The 19,695-nt window shown below is 42.0% G+C and overlaps 2 protein-coding genes across 8 annotated transcripts; one reads left to right on the top strand and one right to left on the bottom strand.

Moving 5' to 3' along the window:
• Positions 1 to 1,465: 1,465 nt before the first annotated feature.
• On the top strand, positions 1,466 to 13,289 carry hyls1 (HYLS1 centriolar and ciliogenesis associated). 7 transcript variants are annotated; one of them, XM_035637442.2, is made up of 12 exons: positions 2,538 to 2,976; positions 4,393 to 4,499; positions 4,727 to 4,830; positions 5,104 to 5,159; positions 9,266 to 10,504; positions 10,568 to 10,813; positions 11,129 to 11,283; positions 11,639 to 11,684; positions 11,776 to 11,830; positions 11,941 to 12,022; positions 12,199 to 12,225; positions 13,090 to 13,289. In XM_035637442.2, the coding sequence occupies exons 2-12, from the start codon at positions 4,431 to 4,433 to the stop codon at positions 13,216 to 13,218; spliced, it is 2,208 nt and encodes a 735-aa protein (XP_035493335.2). In that variant the 5' UTR covers positions 2,538 to 2,976; positions 4,393 to 4,430; the 3' UTR covers positions 13,219 to 13,289. The 7 variants fall into 7 exon arrangements, with proteins under 7 accessions (XP_035493330.2, XP_035493331.2, XP_035493333.2 ...); XM_035637437.2 differs by lacking the exon at positions 2,538 to 2,976 and adding an exon at positions 1,466 to 1,614 and having other exon boundaries at positions 9,266 to 10,813; XM_035637438.2 differs by lacking the exon at positions 2,538 to 2,976 and adding an exon at positions 1,548 to 1,683 and having other exon boundaries at positions 9,266 to 10,813.
• On the bottom strand, positions 12,930 to 18,902 carry mrpl4 (mitochondrial ribosomal protein L4). The gene is made up of 9 exons (XM_035637445.2): positions 18,668 to 18,902; positions 17,814 to 17,895; positions 16,887 to 17,058; positions 16,636 to 16,687; positions 16,008 to 16,125; positions 15,768 to 15,874; positions 14,214 to 14,323; positions 14,039 to 14,112; positions 12,930 to 13,484 (listed from the first exon to the last, which is right to left on the bottom strand). Exons 1-9 carry the CDS (start codon positions 18,713 to 18,715, stop codon positions 13,339 to 13,341), a joined length of 909 nt encoding a protein of 302 aa, XP_035493338.1. The 5' UTR covers positions 18,716 to 18,902; the 3' UTR covers positions 12,930 to 13,338.
• Positions 18,903 to 19,695: the final 793 nt, after the last annotated feature.

The following is a 19,695-nucleotide window of genomic DNA, read 5'->3' as shown; positions in this document are numbered from 1 at the left end:
TAATTTGCTGTAATTTAGTGTAAATATGTGTTTATAGCTGCTGAACAAGGGGGTGGGAATTACTACGCGTTGGGTTCCTCCTGCTCCTTTTCAGACATATATGATTTATTTATTCAGAAATATTGTTTATGACACTTTATTGAAATAAAAATTGTATACAGTGTCACACTTGCTTTTTATTTTAATTTGTTTGAAGTAAAGAGAAATGAAATGGAATCAAACGCTCATACAACCTCAACCCTGTAAAGGCGCAGTCCAGTTATGTCCATCATCTTTTTCTTTCTTTTTTTCCAGGACAACCTGGGCGATCAGAAGATGTAACGCTGCAGTGATGTCACATGACACAAATGTATAAATAGTTATACGACCACGGAAAAACACAAAAACGGAAATTCAATCTCACAGACATTTATTGCAATGACACACGGAAGAAGAACAACGAGGACGACGGCGGAAGATTTCTGCCTCTTTGAAAGTTCAAATCCGAAACATTCTGACCAGCACACGTCAAAATACAAATCTGATTTACATCATTTTCACACACAAAAAGGTGCGTTCACATAGAAAGTCAATGCAAAGACGCAACTAGACGTGAATTTTGCGTCACTGGCGTCGGGCGACGTGAATGACGCGAAATTCAGTTGCGCGAGGTCAAAATAATTGCTTGATGCGTTGAGGTGGCCTGTTGGTACGGTGACCCTGAAGTGCAAATCACAACGGCCGCTTTCCGCTGCTTTTCAAGACATCTATATTGTCTCTTTTGAAAACATCACTATTATCACCATGATCATTCCATTTATTGATTTATTTATGACGCTGATGATGATGATGATGATTATTTACATTTGAGGATTGGGGGTGTGGCTGGGAGAGGGCGAGCGAGCTGGATGTATTCATGCGTTTGTATTTGTAATGTTTGTGTGTTATGTAATTTTAGGTTTCTCTATAAATTGTGTATCTCTGTGTTATAGGAGCCCCTTGAAAAATGAATGTTTAATCGGAAGTAGCGGCTGGTGGGTAATTTCACTGACTATGCAAGTGCGCACATGCACTTCAAGTAGTTCTCTTTCTTAATTTGTACCCTCCACAATGTATTGCCAAGTACATATTGCAGTATTTCATCCTGGTCCTCCCTTGTTGGCGTTTCTCTCAACTATCTTTAGCGTTAGAAGGCCACAACACTTCATGTCTCCAGCACATAGCACAGAGCGTAGTGATCCACGGCTCTGCAATTGGTCCAACAGTTACAGTCGGCTCGCCTCCTTTCAACTTAGTTTTTTTTTTACTATGTTGAAGATACAGAATTTTACCTGACAACAGCAATGGACTTAATTCTGATTGGGGGTTTTTTTCACGGAGGGAGGATAAGCTGTTTCAGGCCACCTTTGATCGTGACGGATGGATCCATGATGCCTTTGATGGCTGGTTTGATCTCACACCGTAACGTCAGCAGACCGCACCCTGCAAATAACCTGAACCGAATTGAGCTCCACATATATTCAGTAAATACACAGAATCTCAAACTCCCTCGCCGCGGCTGACAAACAGAGTCAGGAGAAATTAGCTCAGTTGTTCGCTGCCACTCTGTCTAGGTGGCGACCAAACCGATTGCTGGTGTGTGAACAACTGACAAAACCACGAAGAAGACAGACACCGAAAGTTCGGGTCACTTGGGGGTTGGAGGCAATGAAATAGCTGAAACTTTCACATTGTTTCATGAAACTTTCACGTTACAACGTTGTTATAATAATACGTTTTCACGCTATAACTTGAAAACGTATTCAAGTTATTTCGTGAAAGTTCCCTGCTATAGCGTGATAATGATCCGTCATTACTTTTTTGCCGTGGCAGCAATGCACTGCCGCAAACAAAGATGGCTTTGCTAATAACTTAAACGTTTTAATGTAAAAAAAACAAAAAAACGTATTGTTATGACATGTTATGACATGAAACCTGAGTGCAGACGGAGAACGCACTGTCCTAAATTGAGGATATGGCTCATTCATTACAACATCTGTTAGGAGGGAGAGCCTGCTGTTTAAACTCTGGAAGGCGGGATGACGTGGTTCTAACTATAGTCTGAGACTGGAACATTGTTCTCTAGCCGAATATTTGAAAGTTACTGGAAAACACCCAGACGCTCTGTGTCAATGTGGAGACTCGGAATCACCCTGCGCTACATTGTACCTCGGGAACTCAGAGCTCGGAACTCGGAAGTCGCGTTTATCGATCCAGTATAATCTCGGAACTTGGAATTACAGACCAATTACAGAATTGCAACTGGAACAACCCTCCGAGTTTGGGAAAAAAATCACCACCCCGACTTCCGAGCTCCGACTTCCGAGGTACAATGGAAGGCAGGGTCAGTCCAGCATGTGGTTTTTGCATGTAATAAATACACCAGTGAAATACAACAGTTATTTTGGGAGTTGTCAGATCAGGACTTTTCATCCTTCTCTTTTAAAGGGATAGTTCAGTGATTTTGAAGGGGGGTTGTATGAGGTACTTATGCATAATTAATATGTTACCTTATGGAGATGGTGATCAGCGATGTCATTTAACAGAGTTTGGAGGGGAAATGGACCACTTCAAAATCACTGAACTATCCCTTTAAGGCCTTATTATTATTTAAATCTTTATTTAAATCTGAAGCCAATTGTCAACTTGATGGCAGAGTGAAGGTTTCTTCATCACCCTGGGCTGTATGAAAGATTCATATAGATGAAATAGCCGTTGTTAGACTGTAGGTGGCAGCATCACGCTCCACAGTGTTACAGCCTGCCGGAAACTCATTAAAAGAAGAAGAAGAAGAAACCGGAAGTTTATCAAACAGGCGTCATTTTCGAAGTTCGTTACCGGCTGTTGTTGTTGTTGTTGTCTTGGTGCTGCGTCCATCGAACCTGTAAACACGACGTATAAAACCCCCGGCGTTTATTTTTCCGTATGAGGGATTCACCGTAGTCGCTCTGCGAGTCGGTAAGTAACTAGATGCTAGTTGTTAGCCTAGCTGTTAGCCTTAGCGCTCTCCCGCTCGCGCGCCAAAGTCCCTTTAAAAAATGTGTATGTTAAAAGTTGTCGGACATATTAGCAAATGTCCGCGAGGGTTTAAAAAACTTCCATCGCCCTCCCCGAACTGTTTATAGCTCACAGGTGTATTCGGCATCGCGTTTAACGCCAATAAATACATATGCAGCAGTCAAATTGTATTGTGTTCACATGGCAACTGAGCGAGAAGCTACACTGACGTCACAGCTGTGCGTCTGTCAGCAGAGTCACGTGGAGTCTACAGCTGCAACTGACTGAATCATCGATTAATCTGTCGATTTCTTTCTCGATGAATCAGTTGTTGGGTTCATAGAATGGTGAAAAATGTCGATCGTGTTTCCCAAAACTCCAACATGATCTTTTGTTTTGTCCACACACCAAAGATATTCAGTTTACTGTCACAGAGGAGCAAAGAAACCAGAAAAATATTTATATTTAAGAAGCACAAATCAGAGAATTATCACTTTTTTCCCCATAAAAATACTTGAATCGATTATCAAAATAGTTGCCGATTAATTTAGTAATAGATTACTAATCGATTAACTGTTGCAGCTCTAGTTAAATAATTAATTCATTAACCGTATTATTGTTGGAATGCTGATTTTAATTTTCTGTCATTTATACATTTTTGTGAAAGCACTTTGTGAAGCTGCTTTAGGTGCTATATAAACAAAATTATTATTATTATTATTAAATTGCCATATCAGTGAACCGGTTATTGTTGCGTTGTCATTTTTATATTAATGACTTGAGGGCTCTAAGCTATATTGCTTCAAGTTTGTCACATTTTCCTCATAATTAGTAGTTTCATAATGAGACACACCGTATAAAAAAGCCCTGCAATACTATACTTTCATATCGTCAATGCACTGTCTATGTGCTGAAAAACAGTAAAGGCTAGAGCTCGATTAGTAATCCACTACTAAATTAATTGCCAACTATTTTGATAATGGATTAATCGGTTCAAGTAGTTTTTATGGCTGAAAAAAGTGATAATTCTCTGATTTCAGCTTCTTAAATGTGAATATGTTCTGGTTTCTTTGCTCTCTGTGACAGTGAACTGAAGATCTTTGGTGTGTGGACGAAACAAAACATCATGTTGGTGGTTTTGAGAAAATAATCGACAGAGTCATCGATTATGTAATTAATCGTAAGTCGCAATCCTAGTAAAGGGCAATCCCAAAATAAATACCACCCTCAAATCTCCTGAATAAAAACCACAAAAATAAATTCCTTGTTCACGTAAACTTTCATCTATGACGTTTCAGCCCTCTTGTTTTTCTTCATATCTGTTTTATATATATTAGATATTTTTTCTACTAATGGGATGTTTGTTTTCCTCTTCAGATTTGACACTACATCCTTGATGTAAAGCTGAGGATACGATGGACAACCTGGATTTCTCAGATGAGGATTTCTTCCGGCATTTACCCAAAGGAGACCATGAGCGACCAGTGAGTATTTACCACATAGTGCAATCTGATATTTTTTGTATTTTTGAATAGATTAATGCAGACATCAGCACTGAATACTGGTGTTTGATACCAGAAAGTTCAAACCACAACCTGCAGAGATTGTGCACAGGAAGAGATTGTGTTGTACAGTATGAATATGCCAAAGTCTTTTTGAACTGTGGAAATACAGATGAAATGATAATAATCACACTTGAAACTCGTTGCAGCTCCACCTCCTGAGACTTAGCTCTAAGTGTGACTCAGACACAGACAGCTACACGTCTGTCCCGGACACTCAGGGGCGACGCTTCATCAAGAGAAAAGTCCTCAGGTAACTTTTTAAATGACACATGCATTAATTATCAAACTTGGTTCTATTTAACAGCAGACTAATTCACGTGACTCCTACGACGGGTCTCGTAATTTCTGTTTGTACCTGTAAGAAAAAAAGGGAAAAAATTGGTGAATGCGGGAAATCCTCCTAAATTACTAGTTTGCACGATTTGAGATCAAATCTGTTCGTAACAACGCTTCTTGCCCGAGGCCTCATTTCTTTGCTGAACATGAAACATTAACACTGATGGGGTTTTTTTTCCACTTACAGGAAACACAAAGGAGAACCTCATGTCTGTGATGAATCATTCTACATCGAAGACTCAGGTAATAAAGATTCTGCTGTTGGTAAAAATTGTTCAAAAAATCCTCTGATCTAATGTTTTCGTTTAAAATCGTTCCATATGATGGTAAAAAATAAAGTAGAAAAAATAAAATGAGAAAACGGTTCCGTTAAAAGGGGGTTGGGTAAAATCTGTTATTAGCTCCCTAATTTTAAATATATATATATATATTTAAAAAAGACACTGAGTTGATGTTGTTCATTTAGAGAGAAAATGTTTTTTGTTCTTTTTTAAGAATATACAAATTATTTTGGCTCCACTTTAATGGATTTTGCTGAAAACATCCATGTTGTAATTTAAATTTAATAAATATTATATATATATTATATATATATATATATAAATAATGACTGTAAAGAGAACTAATTACACAAAAATGTTCATGTGAAAACTCACTGAAGATTTTTTGTGCCACAAGAAAAGTTGTATTATTCTGGTGGTTCAGTGACTCAAACAGTCTGTTTTACTCTACTGTAAAAAAAAAAAAAAAAAGGTCAAAAGCACCGTTGGATGGAGTGAATTGAGTCCAACTGTGAGATTACGTGCTATGTAATGAAAGGAATAAATAATATCAAAAAACAGAGGTGTAATACCTTTAGTCCCCAGCAGCAGGAGCTGAATTGGTGGTAAGAGGAAGCTGTTGAGGCTCCTGGACGTCGGCTTTAATCCTCTTAGATCCTTCCGTAAGCTCCTCTGGCTCCACAGACCACACACTGACTGCACACACACCTCAACACGGTGCGAGTCGCCACCATGTACAAAATGTACAATGCTCAGTGGGACGAGGGCAGCGACGACGACAAGAACTCTCTCAGCTCCTCTTTTTGGTCTGATGGAGAGAAGCAGCAGGAGGAAGAGGAGGTGGAGATTGAGCAAGTGGTTAATGAGGAAAACTCCAAACCTGTAGCCAAGACGCAGGTCTCTATGCAGAAGGCTTCAGTAGAGGTAAATGGAAGTAATGATGAGGAGGAGGATGGGGAGGAGATTGAGCGAGGAGTTAAAGAAGAAGAGTACAAACCTGTGGCCGAGGCAGAGGAGTCTCTCCAAGAGGCTTCAGAGGAGGAGAAATCTGAGCTGAACAACCAGGAGAACTTCACTGGACAGAGTTCTGAAGATGTAAGTGTTGACGAAGATGAGGAGGACAAGGAGAATGAACAAGTGGTTAAAGATGAGTCAGAACTTGTGGCCGAGTCAGAGGACTCTCTCCACGACACTTCAGACGAGAAACCTGAGCTGAACAACACTGGACAGAGTTCTGAAGATGGAAGTGATGATGATGATGGTGATGATGAAGATGAGGATGATGATGACGAGGAGAATGAGCAAGTGGGCAAAGAAGAAGAGACCAAACCTTTAGTCGAGGCAGAAGTCTCTATCCAAGAGACTTCAGAGGAGGAGAAACCTGAGCTGAACAACCAGGAGAACGTCACCGGACAGAGTTCTGAAGATGGAAATGATGATGATGATGGTGATGATGAAGATGAGAACGAGGAGGACGAGGAGAATAAGCGAGTGGTTAAAGAAGAAGAGACCAAACCTTTAGCTGACGCAGAAGACTCTCTCCAAGAGGCTTCAGAGGAGAAACCTGAGCTGAACAGCCAGGAGAACGTCACTGGACAGAGTTGTGAAGATGGAAATGATGATGATGAGGAGATTGAGCAAGTGGTCAAAGAAGAAGAGACCAAACCTGTTGCCGGGGCAGAAGACTCTCTCCATGAGCCTTCAGAGGAGGAGAATCCTGGGGTGAACATCCAGGGGAGCTTCACCGGAGAGTGTTCAAAAGATGGAAGTGATGATGAAGGGGAGGGAAATTGCACCAGCAATTGTAGTAGTCCAGCTCCAAGTCTGATGACCTCTGGCTACGGCACCTACAGGCCAGAGGAGCAGGACGGAGGGGACTTCAGAGATGACCACACCATTACCAAGTTCGACCAAGACAGTCGAGGAGACGTGTCTGAGATGAGAGACGACGAGGAGGACGATCGTTCACTGAGCAGCTTTGGAGGGTTTGACATCGTCTCCACACGTGAGCCAGTCTACAACAAGACTCGGCCAGAAGGTGCGTTGGAGCACGAGGACGAACCTGAACCTAATGTGGCTCTTCGTCCACAGGAAGAGGTGGATGTTGCAGACACAAAACCAACAGACGATCTTATGATGGAAGATCTACAAGCTGAGACCAATGAAACATCAGAGGGTCAACCACAACAACAACGACAACAACAACAGCCCCATGTGGCTGGAAACCAAGATGCGTTCTTGTTGGATGAGAATCGTTTGGAAGATGGGAGGGATCCTGAAGAGGGAAGACGACACGAAGAGCTCGATGAGGAGGAGCAGGACCTTAAAGAGGACAAGGATACGGTGAAACTAGCCGAGAACAAAGTGGAGTTTGAAGATCCAGACGCGTCTTCGAGCAACAAGGACATCAGGTTCATCGACTCCAAAGTGGAGTCTGAAGATCCAGACGAGTGTTCGAGGAACAAGGACATCAGGTTCATCGACTCTGAAGTGGATTTTAGCTGGATGACGTATGACAAAACGTATGAGGAGTGGGAGGGAAACCTCAGACGGAAAAAGGGTAAATGGTTTACTGTCAATTGTAGCAACATTTCTGCTGTTTTGCTTTCTAAACTTTAAGGAGACGTATTATGCTTTTCCAGTATCCCTTCCTCTAGTTTGTTATAGGTTTTGTGTGTATGTTAAAGTTCTGCAAAATTAAGAAGCTCAAAGAAAACACTGCTCCTGAAGCTGTTTTCATGCTCAACGCATCAGTCCATGTACAGCGGCTGTGATGTCGGATATCTGGCAGGCGATGAAAAGTGACTTTGTGTCCCAAAGCGGCCGAATGGGCAAACATTGCCTGAAAGTTTCAGGGAGTGTGGAACTTTTCCAATTGTTCAGGGTGCATCGATGGAAAACGTGTCGAGATTAGAGTCCCTCCACTTGCAGGAACTGATCACTTCAATTACAAAGGTCCATCTGGTCAATGCATCAGACAACGCAAGCGCCAACACAAAAACGGGAGGTGCACGACCTCGCGAAATGGCACCACCGTGGATCCCGCAACATGGGAAGTGACGTCGATTTGACGTCAATGCGGACTCACTGATGCGTCAAGAATAAATCCAGTTAACAGCTCCTGAAAGACCTCGTCAGTTGTCCGGCCGATGCTTCCATAACATCGTGATGTTGCAATGTTACAGCCGTGCATGACGCACGCCTAGCGTCTAGACTGGACACGACATGCGCTGGAAGAGGTTGACCAGTCCCAACAGAGTGGGCTAGCTGGCCAATCAGAGCAGACTGGGCTTCATTGGGAGCCTGACCTTAAAGAGACAAGCTAAAACCAAGTGTTTCAGACAGAGGCTGAAAAGAGGAGCTGCAGCAATGGACAGTCCGAAAAAACAAATCCATTTACTGAACATTAGAGCATGTTAATATTTTCAAGTACTAACCAAAATTAAAATGATGAACCTGAGTATAAACTTTGAAACGGCATCGATGTCATTAAAACGCAAAAAATCCAGGTGTTACTTCTTGGCCCTAAAGTACATTTGAGATCAAAATAAACATACCACCTACGTTCTGGGAGGAAGCTGCTGCGGATTGTTTTGCATTTTCATTCAACGTGAGCATGAATCACTGGATTTAAGCTGAAATGTCCCTTTTTTAAACTGGAGCTTTGTCTAAAAATTCAATCCAAAATTTGTGTCTTTTCAAACGGAATCGACTCTTATGCTTCTGAAAGATTTGGGATAGTAACCTGTTTCAAATTTAGTTTTTGGAAAAAAGTAAACTCAAGATTCAAGGAATAATTAACTCAAATCCTTACACATTCAATTGAACCTCAACTAAACATTAAGGTGCTGGTGTCATTTGGGACAAGAAATAATTAGCTATTTGTATTAACATTATTTATTGTCCAACGGTATGTCAGGGTTTACTGGGCCTGAATCCTCCTGACGGATGTAAAAATCTCATCAAATTGAACTAGATGGGTTTTCTTCTCCGGCAATGGCCATGTTAGCTAATTCAGTAGAATCCTTGTAATCTCATTGGTGGTGTGTGACGGCTGTTTGTTGGCAGACTCAGCGAGCTTCACTGGAAAGAGTTCTGAAGATGGAAATTATGATGATGGTGATGGTGATGATGAGGACGAGGACGAGGAGATTGAGCGAGTGGTTAAAGAAAAAGAGGCAGAGCACTCTCTCATAGAGGCTTCAGGCGAGGAGAAACCTGAGGTCACTGACCAGGAGAACGTCACTGGACAGAGTTCTGAAGATGGAAGTGATGAGGAGGAGGAAGTCGAGGAGGATGAGGCGATTGAGCAAGTGGTCAAAGAAGAAGTGACCATATCTGTTCCCGAGGCAGAGGACTCTCTCCTAGAGGCTTCAGAGGAGGAGAAGGAGAACTTCACCATAGAGCGTTCGGAAGATGGAAGTGATGAGGAGGAGGAAGAAATTATTGAACAAATGGTTAAAGAAGAGTCCAAACTTTCAGCCGAGTCAGAGGACTCTCTCCAGGAGACTTCCGACGAGGAGAAACCTGAGCTGAACAGCCAGGAGAACTTCACTGGACAGAGTTCTGAAGATGGTAGTGATGATGAGGAGGATGAGGACGAGGAGATTGAGCAAGTGGTCAAAGAAGAAGACACCAAACCTGTTGCCGGGGCAGAAGACTCTATCCAAGAGGCTTCAGAGGAGGAGAAACCTGAGGTGAACATCCAGGAGAACTTCACTGGAGAGAGTTCGAGAGGTGGAAGTGATGATGATGGGGAGGGAAATTGCACCAGCAGTTGTAGTAGTCCAGCTCTGAGTCGGATGACTTCAGGCTACGGCACCTACAGGCCGGAGGAGCAGGGGAGAGGGGACTACAGAGATGACCACACCATTACTGAGTTCGACCAAGACAGTCGAGGAGACGTGTCTGAGATGAGAGACAAGGAGGAGGACGATCGTTCACTGAGCAGCTTTGGAGGGTTTGACATCGTCTCCACACGTGAGCCAGTACCTGAACCTAATATGGCTCAGGAAGAGGTGGATGTCGCAGAAACAAAACCAACAGACGATCTTTTGATGGAAGATCTACGAGCTGAGACCAATGAAACATCAGAGGGGCAACAACAAATACCACAACAACAGCAACAACAACAACAGCCCCACGTGGCTGGAAACCAAGATGCGTTCTTGTTGGATGAGAAGAGTTTGGAAGATGGGAGGGATCGTGAAGAGGGAAGACGACACAAAGAGCTCGATGAGGAGGCGCAGGACCTTAAAGAGGACAAGGATACGGTGAAAGTAGCCGAGGACAAAGTGGAGTCTGAAGATCCAGACGAGTGTTCGAGCAACAAGGACATCGAGGTCCTCGACTCCAAAGTGGAGTCTGAAGATCCAGACGAGTGTTCGAGCAACAAGGACATCGAGTTCATTGACTCCAAAGTGGAGTCTGACGATCCAGACGCGTCTTTGAGCAACAAGGACATCGAGGTCCTCGACTCCAAAGTGGAGTCTGACGATCCAGACGAGTGTTCGAGCAACAAGGACGTGAGGTTCACCGACTCCAAAGAGGATGTTAGCTGGATGACGTATGACATTATGAGTGAGGAGTGGGAGGAAAACCTCAGAGAGAAGAAGGGTAAATGGTTTACTGTCTCTTTTTTTAGCAACATTTCTGCTGTTTTCTTTTCTGAACTTAACGGAGACATATTCTGCTTTTTCGGTTGTTCCGTTTCTTGTGTATGTTAAAGGTCTGCAAAGTAAAAAAAAAAGAAAAAGCTCTTCTCCCTGACGCTCCTCAAACGCCTCGTCAGTAGTCCGGCCGATGCTTCCGTAACATTGTGATATCACAAATCCCCCCGACGGCCGTTCTCCGGTTAACGGCCACGCTCGCTCACCCAGTAGAATCCTTGTGATCTCATTGGTCGTTGTGATGGCTCTTTTTTGTCGGCAGACTCGGCGAGCTGTCTGGAGGAAGGCCTGTCGAAGCTTCACCTGTCCACGTCCACGCAACCCGACTTTGACACGGAGAACTCCACCAGTCCGAGCGACAGCCCCGCGAACGAGAGGCTCTCGTTGAGCGCTTTTGAATCGTACATCAGAGACATGGTGGGTGTTGTCGCAACATTATTGTTGCAAATGTCCATCGGCCTGTAAACATGTAATAGGTTTAGGAGCCGACATTTTACAGTAATGTCAATCAGGTAGTGGCAGTGGTGCCTTTTGATATCTGCTGTTTCTTAAACAATTCATATTTTTCCCATATTCCCAAGGAATCTCAGGAATAGATAGGTATAATGAGCATATACCAGTATGTATATGGTGAAATGCAAATAATAGACACACTACAATTCGATTTTTTATATTTATTCAAAATGCATCCTGAATATTTAAGACCTCAAATGTCCTTGAAGATAATCATTTGGCAATCAAGTCACTTTGACATTCTTCTATTTTTGGACAGATTGATACGCAAAGTGATGGTGACCACAGGCCCAAATCCAAATCCTGTAAGTCGACGCCCACCTGATACACCAGTGCATTGTGGTTGTCAACAAACAAACAAACCTGTTTACAATTCATCAAATGTGTTTGTCTCAGTCATCCGACCGGTTATCAGCCAGCACACCATCAAGAAGACGGACCCAGTCGCCAAGTGAGTGAAGTTCTGAAGAGAAAACACGTCCTCCTTCTGATCCCCCACAGATTGGTGCTGGTCTGGTGACAGTTGACACATTTAATCACGTGGTTTCCTCGTCATTGCAGGTATTTCCAGTATAAGCATCATTGGGACCGGTTAAAGCTCCCGGGAGAGCGCGACAGAAGAGCTCTCCGCTGTGAGATAAAGGTAAGAAAACACCATGTCTGTGATTCGTGTAGTTTGCGAATGTTCACCTTTTGTAAGCTTCTTTGGTTTAATCGTCAACTCTGAAATTATCGGTGAAAACTGCCACATGTAGAAAATGAAAATTTGCCGTTTAAGATATTGTTTTTATGTTTAATAGGTTTTCCCTCTGTTTTCAGGAACGTCTTGCATACCAGCCTCCACCAGTAAGTTTTCCTCCAAATCTTCTGTCAGCATGTTTCATGCAACAACAACAAGTTGAATCTGTTTGAATCACAAGTCGGTGGCACGTTACAGAGGGTTGAACGAGGCGGGAAAGTTCTGCCAATGTGGAATCTCACACTTTGGCAGCAATGGAGGGTCTTAAATGTGGAGATCGCAGGATCTTTGTTTTGCATCTTGAAAGAAATATGATAAGTTGCTCAGTTGAAAGCAACTCCTCTGCAAGTTTCCTCGGTTGTCGAGCATGTCGTATGGGTATGTCGCCAATGCAACTGTTGTTTCCGTGTTTGCAACCTCTTCTACCGCTCTATTACAGCCGTGTGACGTCAGGCCTACGTATCCTACAGCGCCACCTTCTGACCAAACTGCTCGTTTATTGGCTCCAAACCAGTTGATGGAAACGCACAGGAATTTCCCAGTTTCTTTTTTTGCTAAGCATCAAAAGTTCGCTCAACATTTAGCCTGCGTTCCATTACAGCTCGGAACCGCAATTTGGAGTTCCGGGGGTTACACTGGAACGATAAACCCGACTTCTGAGGTGTAATGGAACGCAGCATTAGACAGGAACAGCCTCTGACAATTGATACCACCGACGTTTTTTTCTAGCTCAGTACAGTAAGTACATGTATCAGACGACAGTGGTCTCACTGATGTGTCTGTGTTTAACAGTGAAGAACTGATGCGAACGTTTCCACTCAGCAAAACTTTTTATTACCTCCAACACAACAGTCGAATGTGACAAATATCGTTACACAAATACAAACCCGCAGTATTGAGCTCAAAACATTACACGTCAAACAGTTTGTAAAGTTTTTTTGTTAAAAGTCTCGTTCTCTCTGTGTTCGCAGCCTAAACCCCGGAGGGTCTACGTGCCCAACACGTACGTCGTGCCGACGGAGAAGAAGCGTCCGGCGCTCTGCTGGAAGATCAGGAGCGACCTGGCCAACGGCATCGCTCCGAGCAAGTTCAACTATTGATGTCAGACCCGTTTTGTTCTCCACCTGCCTTTTAGATACTTTTAATAAAGATTTGCATTTGTTTGTTTTAATCAGTGGCGTCATTGAGAGAAGTGAATACATTATATGTGACATGTTATTCTACGGGAAGTCTGCGTAGGGCAGTTTGAACGGGTAGAGCGGCGTGTAGCGCTGGTCGTGCCACAGCAGCTTGTCCTCCAGGAACTTGACGGTGTCCAGCGTGAGGACGACGACCTCGTGCTTCAGCATGCTGTGGACGTTCAGACCTGACGGAGACAAGACAAGAACACCCGCTCGTGACAATCGAGAGAGAAGACATGAACGTTTGTTGCAGATATCTTTGATATCTTTGGTTTGGTGCAGATCCAAATTCAAATCCAGCTCTAGTGGATTTGAATGGCTTCATCGGAAGCGGTGGAAGTCTGAGCTTTACTCAGCGATGATCTAGTTTTATATTAGTTCCACTGTTTGATTAAAAAAAATCTTCGTAAAAATACCAAGATGTTGGTTTTAGAACGAGAGATAAATGAGACTCAGGATTCAACCTTTGTTTTTCATGAAGGAATATTCAGAATTTACCAAAAGTAATCTTTTATGGTTTTGAAGCTTTAATGAGAACTAAAATGTCCTCGACTGATTATAACTAACAATCAACAATGACGTGACACCAAATAACGTGGTATTAATATTCCTTACTTCATTAGGCTACTTTGTGATAATGCATATACAATAAAAAGAAAAAAAAAACATTTATTTCAGCCCTGGACGTAATGACAGAAATATCACATCCTGCTGTGAAACGTTCGCTCCGTCGACTCACCGATGGCTGGAATCACGTTCACCGTCTTCAGGTTTTCCGTCGCCTGAAGAAGATTCTCAGGAAACTCGTCGCCTCTGAAAGAAGAGTGAGAACAACTTTGAGCGCAGAGCAAAACGACGAGCTGCACTTCCACTTCCTGTTCCCGTCACGGTGGTTCGATGACGACGATACTCACACGTGGACTATCAGCACCGAGTCTCCCCAGTGTCGGTGTCTGACGAGGTCCAGCAGGTACTGAGGGTCCGGAGTGGGGATGTTCAGGGAGTCCACGATGTGAAGGAAGTCCTGGAACAACACGACAGTCCGTTAAACAGGGTCAAAAGAAAAAGCACTGACAGTCGTCCACAGTAAAACATGATGATGTGTATAATATTTATGTATTTGAAGGCATCAGAGTTGTGAGGGTTTGTTGTTTGTTTTGTGTTTTACATTCAAGTAGAGCTGAAACTCACGATCATTTTCATTAATCATTGTGTTTCCCAAACCAGCAAGATGATGTTTTGTTTTTTCCACACCAAAGATCTTCAGTTCACTGTCACAGAGGAGCAAAGAAACCAGAACATATTCACATTTAAGAAGCTGAAATCAGAGACTTTTGTCTTTTTTTTCCATAAAAACTAGTTGAACCGATCAAACGATTATTAAAATGGTTGGTGATTAATTTAGTAGTTAACTAATCGAAATAATAAATTAAGAATAGTAACATCTAGTTGGTTTTTTTTATCCTTTTGTAAATAAATGTGTAGCTTTGTTATGAAAAGTGCATTACAAATAGAACTTATTATCATTATTATTATTTAAACACAGTATATAAGTGGAAGAGTTCACAGAATGATTAATACAATAAATGTAGCGAATATTTAACTGATGTTCGACTCACATTCATCGTTTTGTCCTGAAGCAACTGAACCAAACGTCTGGAACAATTTAACATTATTCTAATATTTAACTCTGATCTACAAACATAATAAAAAAACGTCAGCCAGCAGTAAATGTCACTTCAATAATTCATAGTTTCAATGACGTCAGATGTGAAGTCAGAAACCTGTTCTCCAGGATGTTTGGAACCCTGTAAATGCTCTTCACTGCACATGTTGATTGAAACTTCTAACACGACAGAATGTCGTTCTTGTGTGGCAACGAAATTACGGGAAATACGAGTTGCCGACTTGGAAATTGCACATGAACATGAGCGGGGAACTCCGGAGATAATTTCGATACCAGAGTTCCCGAGTTGGGGCGACCAGATCATTTCAACAGAGAGATTTAGTGATGGATTATACGTAATATTCTTTATTTTTAACTGAAACAAGTAGTAGCAGTCGCTTGAGTACATATATTTTAATCTGTAATCTTATGTACCAGCGCTATTTATCGTTCTGAGAAATCCGATAAATAAATACATCCATAACAAATGAACTACAGTCTAATTGATTAGTAATCGACTACTAAATTAATCAACAACTATTTTGATAATCACCTAACCCTAACCCATAATTGGTTCAAGTAGTTTTTATGGATTTTTTTTTTATTCCAGCTTCTTACATGTGAATATGTTCTGGTTTTTTGCTCCTCTGTGACAGTGAACTGAAGATCTTTGGTGTGTGGACAAAACAAAACATAATCTTGGTGGTTTTGGGAAACACGATGGACATTTTTCACCATTTTGTGACATTTTATGAACCAACAACTAGTCGATTAGTTGCAGCATCTTAGTTTCCTCGGTTACCTGCGCCATCTTGGAGCTCAGCGCCACCTTGAGTCCTTGCACCCGCACCTTCAGGGGCAACATGTAGTAGTAGCTGGTCGGCCCTCGGGGTCCGTGAGACACGCCGCCTGAGAGGAGAACACCGTCACCGTCAGACCGAGGTCAGACCACGCGACTGGAGAGCGAAGGTCAACGACGATTGACCCGTCAGATCAAAACACGAGTTTGAACGTGTTCACAAAGAAAAGCGTGAACGCTCACCTCCTCTCCATATGGGCGATCGGATGCTGCCGTGACGAGCTCGTCCGCTTCCCTTCTGGTTCCAGGGTTTTTTGCCCCCTCCTCTGACCTCTGACCTGACCTTTGTGCTGGCGTGGCTCTGGGAGAAAAAGGCAACGAGGGGGGGGGGGGGGGGGGGGGGGGGGGGGGGGGGGGGGTTAATGGAACGAAGTTTGACGCTGAACTCACAACGTTTCTGCACGACAGGCTAGTAAACAGCTGTTAACACTAACGCTAGCTTTGTAGCAGTAGTAGTAAAAACGTGTTCAGCCTAATTCCATTGAGAGAAAGATTGTAAATAAAGATGGACGGCATGGAGGCATTCAAAAGTGAAGCCTAATTATCCTGATCGCCCCTAGTGGCTGGTGACAGTACAGGTCATAAGCCCCGCCCCCTCCATGTTAGCAGATGGGACATGTAGATGGTTTCTGTCAAGTGAGGTCGCTTTTATCACACTCATGTTTGTTCACGTGTTCTTGTTTCTGATCACTTTGGTGATTTTAAAAAGCATTTATTCTTTTTAAATATTCGATTTAAAGTTGCTGTGTATATCTAGGTGAAGTTAAAATACAACATGGATCTGGCTGACAAAAGTAAATGTGTAACTCACGATTCTCTTAAAATTTCTCTGCCACCTTTCCACGTCATGGAGAATATCGAGCCTGAGAGGAGAGAAGAGAAACGACGGATGAAACTTACACTTCTCTCACTCTCACACACACACTCACACACACACACACACACACACACACACACACACACACACACACACACACACACACACACACACACACACACACACACACACACACACACACCCACACACACACACACACACACACACTGAACGCAGGCCGTTACCTCGGACGCACCGCGAAGACGTCAGGGTGGAGCTGAGCCAAACCCAGCGGCTCGCCGTCCGGCCTCTGCAGCGTCTCCACCCACGTCTGTACGGGGCTCAGGTGAGATGGAACGGCGGCGTCACACTTCCTCAGAAGAGGCAGGGGGCAGTCGGCGGGAGGAGGCGGACGCTCTGCAGGAAGGGAAAATAAAGGACGAGTCAAAAGGAATTATTCTACTGAGTTTTACTTAAAGCCCCAGTGTGTAGTTTCTGTAATTTTCTGGCAGCATCTGCTGGTAAAGTTGCGAACCGCGACCAAAAGGGGACACTTTATGGTGTCGCACTGCTGATTCAATTTCCGGTTTCCAGCAGCGTCTGAAAATTCCACGCGAACGTGACGTATTCTGGAGCGTTTAGTTCAACAACCGTATTCAACACGACGTAGAAACATGGAGACTCACACGGAGGACGGGTCACCTCATGGAACTATATTTAACTCATTATACATATATGAACACAGAGTTAAGTCTGTGAATAAGTTCTTCTAAATATTACACTCTGTAGCTTTCAATGTGTGACAAGTGAAGTACTGAAGATATTGGACAGATCTGATTTCATAGTTTCAGTGCAGATAAAAAACGGTATTGGTATAAAACATTTCTGTGAATGTATTTTATATTTCTATTTTCAAAGTTTGATAATGAGCGATAGTGTGTCAGAGAGGTTGTGATTGGATGTTGGTTGTATCGTGTGTCAGAGAGGTTGTGATTGGATGTTGGTTGTATCGTGTGTTGTAGGTATAAATGATGTGGACGTGTGCTCGTGTATTTTCTGTTGAAAAGCCACTGTTACAACACAGTGGACATTGGTGATCTAAAATAATATAAAACCACTTAAAAACACCAGATTAAATCCTAATTTTATGGGAGACAAGTTTCCAGACTCACTCAATCTGGCGGGATCCACGAGGTTGGACGGCAGCAGCAGGTTCGGAGGCAGAACGCTCGCACCGGAGAAGGACGAGGAAAACTGAGGAGGAGAACAACGCAGAGTCAGTCGGAACGAAACAAACTCAATACTTCTGCTACACGACACATTTACTGTCACAACGTTTGTGTCGGAGCACGGCTACAGATTAATACGGATGATTGTGTAAAATGTTGAAACACTGTCTAGTTTATTAATGTCAGCAAATAAAGTCAAAAAAAAGGTATATTCAATTTGCAATATGACACAGAGCTATGACAAAAAATTCATCTGCAACTGTTCTGAACATCAATTACTCAAATTGGTATTTTTTCAATTATTGTGAGTCACCTTCAGTTAATGAAAAAACTAAATTGTATCAGAAACTTTATCTTTATATCACTTTTACTTTACAAAGTCACAAAGTGATTCACGGGAAACAGAAAACATATATGATGGAATATTGGAAATTAATAAACAATATGAATCCATCAGGGAAATTATTACATGTTACAACTAAACAGTCAAATGATGGTTTATTCAAATTGTATTTGATTTTGTAATTGATTTGTTTGTAGCATTTTTAATTACCTTGGAATTTGAATTTGAGTTTTAATGGTTGTGATACAGATTTGAATGGTTCCTGCCTGACAACCCCTGACGTCATATTGTCATTAGAAACAGTAAATATGGATGTTTAAGTAAATAAACAGAAGATTAATGTCTGTAACTGTTCATATCAGCCATAATTGGAGCTGCCACATGTTGACGTGATGTTTCCATGATGTTGACATGTTTGTATTGTCGGACACGTGACGCGCTGGTCGCCTCTCACCCGCCTCGCGGCTCCTCCGCTTCGCAGCAGCAGCGACACACGAAGCATCGCGGCTTCGCTTTTCTTTGTCTCACGAGCTCAATCTGAAACGTCTCAGATCATCTGCAGTCGAACATCACCGACGGAGTCGAACATCACCGACGGAGTCGCAGCGAGTTTCCGTCGCTCTCACGGGTCCGAGGTGCCGAGCGGCGAAGGTCGCGACGACTTCCGGGGCCGGGCGCATGTCATTGACGTCACGCGTGAACAAGACGCGACACCCGCAAACCTCCGGAAGAAAAGTAAAATGTATAAAATATAAAACATAAAATATATATATATAATGTAATACATAAAACATAAAATATAAAATATAAAATATAAAACGTAAAATATAAAATGTAAAATGTAAAATATAAAATGTAAATGTTAAATGTAAAGGACAAATATAAATATAAAAATAAAATGTAACTATAAAATGTAAATGTTAATATAAATATAGATCAAAATGTAAATGTCAATATAAAATGTTGATATACATGTACATACAAATATAACTATTTAATATAAATGTAAATGTAAATATGGATGATATGTGAAAGATGGTTCAACAGTTATGATCCACATTCAAAATAGAACGTTAAAATTTAAAGGAAAAGTTTGCATTTTCCTCAAACACTCAGTTTTTGTGGGGAAAATTAAAGTTTATTTGTCACACACATTAAATACACTGAAGTAAATAGTTGCAGTGAAATAATTTCTGCTGAAGCTCGGTTCAAAATACACAAAGATAATAAGACTGGACCAGATACAACTTAGATCAGAGACGAGACAAATAATAAAAGCAAAAATTTGCAAAAAAAATGTACAAACAAACTAAATTAAAAAAGAAATGAACAAATGAAGGAAAATTTACAAAATTAAAAAATAAAATAAAGTTAACAAAATAAAAAAACAACCGTGGAAAAAAGGAAATTCAATCAGTTATTACAAAGATTAACAAAAACGTGAATGAACTTAATAAAAACAGAGATGAACAAAATGAAAAA

The sequence above is a fragment of the Scophthalmus maximus genome, chromosome 8, assembly GCF_022379125.1.
Source record: "Scophthalmus maximus strain ysfricsl-2021 chromosome 8, ASM2237912v1, whole genome shotgun sequence".
NCBI classification, from domain to species: Eukaryota; Metazoa; Chordata; class Actinopteri; order Pleuronectiformes; family Scophthalmidae; genus Scophthalmus; species Scophthalmus maximus.
Note: the sequence above shows the minus strand (reverse complement) of the source record. Positions and strands in the feature narration are given on the sequence as shown.

Bases quoted from the DNA above. Each gene is read 5' to 3' on its own strand.
- mrpl4 (XM_035637445.2), bottom strand. From the start codon at position 18,715: ATGCTTCGTGTGTCGCTGCTGCTGCGAAGCGGAGGAGCCGCGAGGCGG. The intron at 16,126-16,635 runs GTGAGTTACACA...TTTTTCTCCCAG, and splicing joins AGAGAAATTTTAAGAGAATC to AGCCACGCCAGCACAAAGGT. The intron at 15,875-16,007 runs GTGAGCGTTCAC...TTCTCCTCTCAG, and splicing joins ATCGCCCATATGGAGAGGAG to GCGGCGTGTCTCACGGACCC.
- hyls1 (XM_035637437.2), top strand. From the start codon at position 4,431: ATGGACAACCTGGATTTCTCAGATGAGGATTTCTTCCGGCATTTACCC. The intron at 4,500-4,726 runs GTGAGTATTTAC...AACTCGTTGCAG, and splicing joins AAGGAGACCATGAGCGACCA to CTCCACCTCCTGAGACTTAG. The intron at 4,831-5,103 runs GTAACTTTTTAA...TTCCACTTACAG, and splicing joins ATCAAGAGAAAAGTCCTCAG to GAAACACAAAGGAGAACCTC.